Raw genomic sequence first — 11,585 nt, 5'->3', positions numbered from 1 at the left:
ACTTTTGTTTGTTTGTGGGGGGGGGGGGGGGGGTGGGGGGGGGGTTTAATTTTTTGAGTTGAGGAATGAGTCCCTAACTAAGGAATATGGATTGTGGGCAATTTGTAGGTTAGACCAGAATGGATGATCACTTGCAGTACTTTCTATGATATTTGCACTTAGTTTAGATAGGAACATTGACCAAGAGTAGATTCCTGCTTGGAATTTGAGAAGCAAATTTTAGGAAGAGTTGATCCTTAAGATGGAAGCTGTTGCACATCACGTCAGTGTCCACCAATAATATGGAAGGAAGGCCGTTTCATTGCATCGACCAATAATTTCGAAGGAGTGCTGAATTTGTTCCTTTTTCATGTGAATGGCTGGATTTGTGGTTGGGCGCTGCTGAAATCTATCCAAATGAAACTAAATTTCCCTTGGACTGGGAAAATAGACAAATTATATGCTGTTTGTGTCTAATATATAGGAAAACAAATTAGTGGTAGGCAATTCACGTGGTCAAAGATGTCATCATTGGCTCTGTTCGGACATTTGTTTAAACCATTCATTATAGTCTGTAGTCATCTTGTGAAGTGTGGACTTGTTCGTGTGAAACTCCGCAAGCGTATGAGATCGTTGTACAAGTAATAATTGTGATAAGAGAGTTATCGTTCCCACAAGGAATAATGTCTAATATCTTAGCTTTTATTAAATTCGAAGTAATCTAAAATAAAAAATGTTGGTTCGTATGTTTTCTATACTAATCCTAAACTAACAAATCAAATAAACTATTTATCTTATATGTGAATATTTGTATTGGAATCGTGAATCTCCCAATTGTCATTTAATTCAATTCTTAATTCATAATTTAGTAAATTCATGTATTCAAGACACCGATAATCCACTTTTATTCAATATTCTTTCCAAGATGTATTAAATCTTTGTTTAACACGGCCCGATCCTATTTCTAGTCCGAATTCGTATGAAAACATGCATTGATTCACAAGATTTATCGCACATGATTGCACATGCTATAGATATTATTTCTAATACATATTGTCCATGTGTTGATTTTACCGCATTTTAGACTTCTTGTAAGTATTCCTACACTACAACATTCAACTTACTATCTAATTGATGATCAAGCCATTAAATAGTTCAATGAGAATGCAAAACCAATCAAGAAAAATCATAAAATACTAAATTAAGTGTCTTGAATTAAAATAAACAAACAATATGGTTTATCATTCATCTAATAAAATGAAAAACTTAGCCAACCATTCTAATTATTAAATTATACATTAAATAATAAAAAGACATCACCCATATCGAAAAAATATGGAACAAAATAGAGAAATCCACTTTCTTGAATGAAATCTTGATTTTGGATGGATAATCTTCAAGAATCTAGCATCCCTTGATGTTGATGATGTAGCCTCGTTCTTCACCTCCAAAATATGTTGAATCTATGAATTTTTAAGTCTAAGGGAGGTTCTTCAATGATGTGGGCGTACTCTCCTATTTGTATGATGCCAAAGAGACTTATTACCAAAATAAAATAAGTTAACCTAAATTCTTCCGCGTTTAACATTGAGGCGCCTGCCTAGTGTAATCTAGGGCGCGCACTTGGGAGCCTTGGGGTGCCTCAATAGCCTCCTTTTTGGTTGGGGAGCATGTGCCTCTCTTGCAGGCGAGGGCGCGCCTTGACTAAGTTCCAGCCGAACAGTTTTTAGTTATTTTGTCATAACTTTCTCTTCCAATATCCGATTTGGGTGATTGAAAGTGCATTGGAAAGCTTACTCAGAGGGTTACAATCCTTCTTGAAATATCAATTTTTCAATTCGAAAGTTTGCTATGCCAAAATTGGGTCTCAATATGAGATTAAAAGTCTGAAGTATAACATTTTCAGTTGAAAGTTGATGTATAATAATATTTTGACTATAATTTATCCCTTTGACTTCTTTTCTCTTCTAATTGACCCCGAGCACTCTCAAATCTTCATCGTGAGGTCCGAAACAACTTTTGAGTATTTGCATTTTAATCCGAAACTTTGGATTTGCTTCATTTTACCCCATTTTCCATTCGTTCTTCCAGTTCTTCTTCGAAACATGAATTTTTCGTAATAAAAGCAATAAATAACAAATTTGGTACTAATCTGTCTAAAGAATAACAAAATATCATCATTTAGGATCCGAAAGAAGTGTAGAAACTACACTTATTAGTGGACAAGAGATGATGTCTAAAGTGTCTTAGGGAAATCCAATTGTTGTCTACATATTCAGGAACAGTATTAGATACAGGATCCAGACAAATAATTTTGCGTCTGATTTTGGATGAGACTAATTCAATCAGTAGCATTTTTTATTTTTATTTTTATTTTTATTTTTATTTAAATTAACATCTGTTACATTCACCGATACCTATTTTGATGGCTAAGAATTAATGTTACTTACCATTAATATCTTGAGATCTTGATATCCTTGTACAGAAGGGAAAATAAAATTTATGCTTTTCTTGAATGTTGTTACTACCAATGGTTAAATCTGGCTCATATGAAGGCTACAGGCTCATCAACTTCATGGAATTCAGTTACAATTCTACATTCCAGATTAGTGTTGCAGATTCACTAGTTAAGTTTTGACGTTCTATGCTTTTCACTTTAGGCGATGGATATTAGAAAGAAAGTTAGAATCGTCCGACTTTCCCAAAGAAGAACAGATAAATCTCATCAAGGATTTAGAGCGAAAAGAGACAGAATTTATGCGATTGAGAAGGAACAAGATATGTGTAGAGGATTTTGATCTTTTAACCATAATTGGGCGAGGAGCTTATGGTGAGGTTGGTGATTTGCATGCACTTCTCTCTTTAGCCTTTATAATTTTTATTTTCTCCAAGTTATCTTGCCATCTTATTGCGATTTTTCGTGTATGAATTGCATTGGTAAGATGAAGACTCTACTAGATCTCAGTATTTCCTTAAGTGAACGTTTGTCCCAAACAGGGCGGGCCTAGAACTTGACTTCAGCGTGGGCTATAATTTAGCGTTGGACTAGACATGGATATAAAGAGTGGGCTAAATATTTTTTGGGCCTATTTGAAGTAAAAACAAAGTTGGAGCCAATTTTTAGTGAAATGGAAAGGGAAAAGAATTATCTTCCCAACTCCACACTGGGCTACAGCCCAATAATTTAAAGGCATACTCGAAAAAGTTTCTGAAGTATGATTATATGACTTCTTTCCATCAGTTGATTATCAAGAGTGCTTAATTTGTGTCATTCATTTGTGCATGCATCTTATCCCTGATATTTCACTTTGCTAGGTACTAGACATTATTTTTAGCTTTTGTTCAGTAAAACATAAGCATGATATATGACTTTTTTCTATCAATTGATTATCAAGATTGCTTTATTTTTCTTATTTTAAATCATTTGCACATGCATCTTATCCCTGATATTATCTTTGCTAGGTACTTGATATTCTTTTGGCTTTTCTTTAGTAAACGTAAGAAAAATAAATATATTTTTCAATCCATACACCGATTTATTGTCCTCTTTGCTTCTCATAAATTTCAAATCATCAGGTTCGATTATGCCGGGAGAAAAAATCTGGCAATATTTATGCCATGAAGAAGTTGAAGAAATCTGAAATGCTTTCAAGAGGACAGGTTAGTAATAAATAGGAGCTTTCTTATTAGTCAAACAACTTTCTTTGACCCGGTAGCTGGTGCATTGGTCCTTCAGTATTTACTTCACTTAACATGCTCAGTCTCTTAATTGGTGGCTGCTTGTTTTGTGGCATGCAATATTTTTATCATACTGCAGTGTGGAAAATATCAATTGATGTTAGTGGATTCTAATGTATCAAGAATCCTAATGCATCAACATCAATAGATCTCCTGGGGGGGGGGGGGGGGGGGGGGAGAACCTAACTTGTGATGGCAGCCCAAACCTTTCATAAATAAATATTTTTTCATAAATAAATATTTTATTATGAAGGCATTGAAAATGAGGATCTGATTAAGTGCAAAGATTCAATATGGAGATTGAATCTAGCTACCTGAAACTCAGGAAAAAAAAAAGAAAAAGAATAGAGCCTAAGCCTATCCTAAATACCATATGTCACAAAAAGGAAAAGAAAATACAAAAACTCCTCTACTTTTGTCTTAAGATGTAACGCCCCGAATTCTTATAACACAATGCATTACCAAATATGAGTCTTTAACATAAACCTTCAAACATGCGAGATTAAGAAATGTTTTTTAAATTTAAATTAATTAATAAATATTGTAAAGTCTTGACCATTTTAAACATATGGACTTGAGAAGAATATAGAACAAAATGATTTGGAATGAGTTTTAAAGAAATCGACAAGTTGAAAATAGTTTTTCTCCGATTGTGTTGTGAGTTGCAAAATTGATTTGACCTAGCAAATCTCGACTAAAAATTATGAAAATTTATCAGCGAGTATAAAACTCGTATAACATATAAAAATTTGGGCTTTGAACAACGAGGTTTGAGGCCCCCAAATATTTTTCAAACAGGCTAAACTATATCCCTGAATTTGATCTGTCATAGTTTACTAAAAAAAATGCTACAATAAATTCCACGGGACTCCGATCAACTTGTTTTCAATTGCATATGATAGATAACTCATAAGGGATCATTTTCCAATTAAAAACATGCTGAAATTCCAAAAACATATATTGTAGTAAATTTTGAAAGACAAGTACAGAATGCTGAAAATTTATAAAAACATTCCTAAACGTTAAAATTTACTGTCTCAAAATATAAACTTAAACTACAAATCTTTGGACACCTCAATGGTTATTAAACGTAAAAAGCGACAATCTAAATCATAAGAAATCAATTTCTTTAAAATAAAATATGCCATTCATGTCGAGACACTAAGGATCTTTGATTACTCTGAAAATATTAGATAGGAATGAGCATATCAAAGAAATATTTAATAGGCTACACATGCTGTATGAACATAATAATCATTCATCGAATCATGTATTCTTACATATTGCCTTCATAAATAAGTAAACCGATGCTCAAAAGATTCTAAAGATTCTACTTAAAGTTTTGATGAGCTTTTGTGACCATCAATTAAACATATAATTGGAACTTTACATACTTCATGAGCAAACATAAAGAATAACATGGTGAATGACAATTAAATTCATATAACGATCAACTTAGTGCAAGGATCCTACCTTAGTTCTAAATGATACAGTAATGACTACGTCAAATGGTATTCCTTTCAAATCTTAGAGGTGAAAATGGCTCTGCTTTTCTTTATAAATAATCTGATGAGGTATATCAAAAATGGCGTGAAAATGAGAGGCTATTGCATAATCTCCTATGAAAAAATGAAAACTAGTCTTGCCAGATTAGATGCCCCAAGTGATTTGGTCTCCCATAAATGTTTATCAATCCCAACAATGTAATTTAGTTTTTACCTTAATAGTAGTGCAAGCCTCTTAACTATGTATTAAATAAATTTTTTATTTTTTATTTTTCCTAGTCAAGATATGGAACTATTACACAAAATTTAAGCTCCAAATTGGTCAAATGGGGTTACATAGAATTCAAATGAAAAACTAATAAACTAATCCTAATTATCTTAAATTCAAATCTAGATATCAAATTCAATTTGTCTAGTGGCACATGTGGTTGCTAGACTTGTTAAGATGCTTAATTAACATTAGTTAAATATAGATTTCTTTGAGCTACAAAAACATTAGCCTAATTTATCCGAAATAACTTTTTCTCGAGTTTAAAATTCACCATTGAATATAAGCTTCGAAATAAGTCCAATATTGATAGGAAATTCTAGCTAAATGAATAGTTGATTATTTGACCGAATAAAAATAATGATGTCAACAGTTATTTTCATATCAGTCTCTCAACATCTCTAAAATAAGAAAAAGTATCAAAATGGAATAAACGAAATTTTATTTTTGGACGCTACATAAGAGATTCATTCTAGGAGACAAAAACAATGACAAAATTTAACTCTATTCAAAATTGTGCATTTCCAAGCGATTCCCCTTCCTTTGCATGACCTTTTGTGAATGACCTAAAAATTAATGGCAAAGGCAAGAGTTCAAATAATGAATCCCTATTACTTCTTTCCGCTTCCGTGTCTCCTTTATCTTCTCTAAATGTTTTTCGTTTTTGCTCTTTAGATGATTAAAAAACACAGTGATGCAAAATGGAAAGTATATTATAAATGTAAATGAAATCAAATCAATTAGTATAGAATTTTCCATTATTGTGTTTTATTGACTTTAGTAAGATAGTTGAGTTTGTCTCCTTTTCAAAAAAAGATCCCAGTTTTCCTTACTAGTTGCAATTTTCCTTTTTAGATATAATTTAGAACCTATACCAAGGGCTTCTTGATTATAATAAAGTGCGCTTGATTATTGAATAAAATACAATCTTCTTTCTTTCTCTTAATTGTTCTTTTGCTCATTACATCTCATCAATTAAGGAATACCTATCGGAGGTGATCTAAATGTGCCTCTTGGGACTGACTATAGATTAAGATGTCATAGAAATAGACCATAAGAAACTTTTCAATAAAAGGTCGCAAGACATTGCTCATAACCTGCATGAAAGTACTCGGTGCAATAGACATCCCAAAAGGCATGACCAACCATTTGTATAAACCATCTTGAGTCTTAAATGCCTTTTTTATTCATTCCCTGGTCTAATTCTAATTTGATGATAGCCACTCCGTAGATCAATTTTGGAGACTTGCAAAAATCCTGCCAACTCATTTAACATATCCTCAAGGCATAGGATAGAAAATCGATATTAAACAGTGATTTTGTTGATGGCGTGACTATCAACACACATGTACCAAGAGCCAATATTATTAGGGGTTAGTAAGATCAAAACCACACCAGGGCTAAGGTTAGGACAAACTAAACCTTTATTTAATAAAGCCTTAATTTGCCTATAGATTTCAGCTCGCTCAGTGGGGTTTATCCTATAGTGGGAGTAATTTAGTAATTAGGAATCAGTGAAGAGATCGATAGCATATTGATTATCTTGCATGGGGGGAGCTCATAAGGTAGGGTGGTAAGAGTAATACCACTTAACTCATTTTGTAGAGGAGCAATCTTGGGTAGAAAGTCGATGTGTGAATAAGAGGAATGTGAACAAGCTTTGCCAACCAAGGCCAACATGAGCCGAGTGTTGTGAATCAGGCAAGCAAGTGCAGAGAGAAGGAAGGCATCAAACGAAAATTGTCTTCGATCGGGGACAAACCCCACGGTGGGTGGCAGCAAAATGAACGACAATAAAGAATATGAACAGCAGCAATGGACAAGTTGCAAAGGAGGGTGATGTGAGGAAGCAGACGGCGAGGCGATAAGAAAAGAGGAAAATATGTGACACTTAATAAATATCATAGGTATGCAGGCGTACAGTCACACAGGAGTAGTACAGCAGCAGCAAGGGAAGAAGGTGGTGGTTTTTGGTTGGTGGAGTTGAATGTCAGTGGCAGAAATGGGGGAAGGGTTGTGGGAGAGATGGATTGTGTGTGGGTTTTTGGTTGTGAGCTCTTTGGGCTTATCTGTAATTGGGCCTTTTAGTGGATGAAGGTTTGATGTTTGTGGATATGTAACAGTTGATATATGTGGGTGTAAGGTTTACGTATAGTGTGGATTATATATAGTGGGCTGAGATTTGAGAACAACAGCAACAAGTTTATGATGGCTCTGCAATTGAAATTTTCAAACTCCATTTTTTTTTTTTAAATTTGACAATGAACAAATAGAACGCAGAATTTAAATCTCTGAATTTGTCTTTTGCTGCCCTGTTGAATTTTTTTATTTTTTTATTGTTTCTGCTTTTTAATTGTTGAAAGGAAAATAAAGATTGGTGGCTATGGCAGTTAGGTTGAATGACTTTAATGGAGGTGGGCTGTTATATGGGTTCAGTTTTCTTTTGGGAAGATTGGGTGGTGCCTGCTGTAATACTTCATGTGAGTAACAGTACGGCCAAAGGAGAGCGTCAAGCTTTGATACCAAATTAATGATAAGTGTAACGAACAAAAGAAAAATTAAGAGAAAGAAAGGAGAAGGAAGAGAAATGAGAGGGAGATTTTATTTTATTCAATAATCAAGTGTGCTTTGTTACAATTAAGGAGCCTCTTTTTATAGGTTCTAAATTACATCGAAAATGGAAAATTACAATTAATAAGGAAAACCAGGATTTCCTTTTAAAAAGGAGACAAGCTCAACTATCTTACCAAAGTCAATAAAACACAATAATGGAAAATTCTATTCTAATTGATTTGATTTGGTTTATGCCTAGAATATACCTTTCATTTTGCATCACAGTTTGTTTGAAGAGAAGAAATATAGATTGCTGATCTACGAGTTCAGACTTGCAGCATGGAAGCCTCTATAGTTTAGAAGGCATAGATTTGCTTGCTTCAGGCTTTATATACTTGATGTTAGTAGTAAAAGGTTGAACAGAAGTGAGTTAATATTTTAACCAGCTCTAGACAGAAGCAATTTATTCCACTGATATAGACTAAATATACGGAACTGCTTAATATCAAAATAGTTCTGATACTGAGTCAAGGTGAGGCTAAAAGGTGAATGGTATGACATGTTCCTTTGCCAAAGCTCCTTTGAAACATCACCACATTTGTTTGTAAGGGTGATTAGTTAATTTTTTGTTTTTACATTTTTTAAAAGAATCAATTGACAGAAGCATATTGAAGGCATGCTTGGCTAAGCTTAAAAAGGGTAAAAGTTACTCTCAAACATGTAAAGTAAATTAATTTTTTATAGTTCTGAAGTTATAAAATAAGTACATTTTTGAAAAGTAACTCCTACCCTAGCATTAAAATGAGTAATTTATTTCCAAATTCATCAAAAAAATCTTATTATGTTGTAACTTGCTTATTTACTTCAAAAGAACATTTTAATCATAGCTGAACATGCTCTAACTCTATTCCATTCTATAGGTTAATGTCTCCATTCCTCCAAGCATACCTTCTTTCTCTTCCTACAAATTGTTCACAAATCCTTGTCTCATTCTAGAGCTTCATCTCCAACACCACAATCATCAGCCAATTTATTGTCTCCAAAGATATCTCAAAAGGAATACGACTCCTCAAGTATACATTTATATTGCATGATTATTAGTTATGAACTGCGGATGTTTTAGCTGGTTCTTTATAATTGGCTTTATCTTATTTTAAGGTTTCAATACTTGGAATAGTTAAAAAGGTTATATTGTAAGAAAGTCAAGGTTATCCATTTATTATGAATTTCTTTTTAGGCAAGTGTTTGGAATAGTTAATAAGTAACTCTTGTAAGTAAGTCACAGTTATGAGTTATCCATTTACTATATGAAAGTCTTTCAGAAAGTGCGCACGCCTGTTGTTTGTTTGTGTAACTATGTGCCTATCTTGGCAGGTGGAGCATGTTAGGGCTGAGAGAAACTTACTGGCAGAAGTGGCCAGCCACTTCATAGTAAAATTATATTACTCTTTTCAAGATGCTGAATATTTGTATCTTATTATGGAGTATCTCCCTGGTGGCGACATGATGACTCTGCTTATGAGAGAAGACACTCTGTCTGAAAGTGTGGCTAAATTTTACATTGCTCAAAGTGTCCTGGCCATTGAATCCATTCACAAGTATAATTACATTCACAGGTGAGTCTGCAGCTCTCTCTGCATTTAACAAAGTATTGTATGTTATAACTAAATCACTGGTGAATTAAGTCATACTAAAGAAGTTGTATTGTTCAACTTTTTTTACTTTATGCCTCCTCAGGGACATAAAACCTGATAACCTGCTTCTTGATAAAAGTGGTCACATGAAGCTCTCAGACTTTGGTCTTTGCAAGCCTCTTGATTGCCGAATTCTCTCTACCTTGAATGAGAATGAGGCCATGGATGATGAGAATATAAGGCAACCAATGGATATTGATGGTCGTATTGCAGATGCTGCTAATGTTAGTAATTGGAGAAGTCCTCGTGAACAACTTCAACACTGGCGGATGAATCGGAGAAAGTTGGTAAGTATTAATCAAATTCAGAATCTTTCTTCTCTTATCCCCCCACCCAGGGGAAAACCCTCTGCTGGCTTTGAGTCATGTTTGGAGGCATGTGAGATAATGCTTTAAGTAAAAGGAAAACTCTGTAATAGGAAAATATGGAGTCAGGCTTATAAGATGTCTGTTTATACATTTGCACCAAATGTGAGGCTGTTTTTGTAACACCCCAAATTTTGATAAACATTGAAGTGTCACCAAGACTAACTTTTGTTTGTTTTAAATACGGAACTATAAAAATAATTTCTTTTAAAATAAAAATACTGAAAATCCAAAACCTTAAGTTAAACATGAAATAAACATGAACAACTAAATAATTTAGAAGCATGTGTGTGAATAAATTTAAGCCAACTAAGAATTTAAAGACATAAAACTTAAGGTATAATTTTTCCTTTTCTTTGATCCACTTGGTAACCCACATTACCATCCTGCAACAAATCCAATTGAATCGAACTAACCTGTAAAATTTTAATAAGAATGAGTATTTAAAAATACCCAGCAAGATACATGCAGTTTTCATACACAATTATACAACAATAAATAAACACTTCGTACAACTCTTCTCTTATAGAGTATATCGATGACCAAGTGACACACTCATATTAGGTCCTATTAAATTCTCGTAGGATTTCATCTCTATCTAAAGAACCTGAAGGTCCATTGACAATTCATGCATATTTAATTGAATATAAAAGTATACAGAAACAATCACTTGCACAAAAGTATCTTACCTCGCCAAATAAAATGAATTTTTGAAAGGATTCCAATATCTTTTTCCACTTTGTCGACTGCATCAATAAATTGACTTTTTCAAAATTACTCTCTCTCTACTATCTATCGTGTAAAATTTCTTGGTGGAGAATTATGGGACAATTGCCATGTAAAATTTCTTGGTGGACAGTTGCACACTATTTATAGTAAAAAAATAATAGTTGAGTCGTAGTACAATTGTGATGGAAAAACGTGTACCAAACTTGGATAGGAAATGCATTTTGATAAAACAAATCATACTATGACACGAGTACTTGGATTGATATAAAACATATAATTAATACCTATCTCACCAAAAGTAGACTCACTAACAACTACAAAGATAGAATTTGGATAAGGATTACTTTTAAATAATGGAATTAGAATTAATATAAAAATATGACTAATATTTATATTACACGTTCCCAATAAGAGAGAATTGATTTGGGTTATAAACTATGTAAAATTCTATTTATCCTGTCATCTTTCAATTGGGTCTAATTTACTGCGTTATTATCCAAAATAATTTTTTCTCTAATCGAAATTTCTAATTAATTAAGACCTACAAAAAGAGTCCAATATTGATATACTTATCTTTGTTCTATCAAAATCTAATTATTTGACCAAATAAAAATATAAGAATTTAAAAATAACTATTTCACTTTAGTCTCTCGACTATTAAAATGATAAAAATTAAAACCACCTAGAGTAAAATGATTATATTATAATTTATTTTATTTATTTATTATTTTGGGGGGGGGGGGGGGGGGGGATT

General features: G+C 33.0%; 1 protein-coding gene across 2 annotated transcripts in view; it reads left to right on the top strand.

Moving 5' to 3' along the window:
* The window catches only part of LOC111398740 (serine/threonine-protein kinase tricorner-like), a 22,481-nt gene that overhangs the window by 1,005 nt on the left and 9,891 nt on the right, over window positions 1–11,585 (top strand). For both annotated transcript variants that reach the window (XM_023025804.1, XM_023025805.1), the window contains exons 2-5: window positions 2,640–2,814; window positions 3,556–3,639; window positions 9,418–9,659; window positions 9,781–10,024. In XM_023025804.1, coding sequence (XP_022881572.1) covers window positions 2,640–2,814; window positions 3,556–3,639; window positions 9,418–9,659; window positions 9,781–10,024 — 745 coding nt within the window. The remainder of the gene's footprint in view (window positions 1–2,639; window positions 2,815–3,555; window positions 3,640–9,417; window positions 9,660–9,780; window positions 10,025–11,585) is intronic.

Source organism: Olea europaea, chromosome 8 (genome assembly GCF_002742605.1).
Source record: "Olea europaea var. sylvestris chromosome 8, O_europaea_v1, whole genome shotgun sequence".
In the NCBI taxonomy this organism is placed as follows: Eukaryota; Viridiplantae; Streptophyta; class Magnoliopsida; order Lamiales; family Oleaceae; genus Olea; species Olea europaea.
The sequence above is the reverse complement of the archived record's forward strand: the minus strand, read 5'-3'. Positions and strand labels throughout refer to the sequence as shown.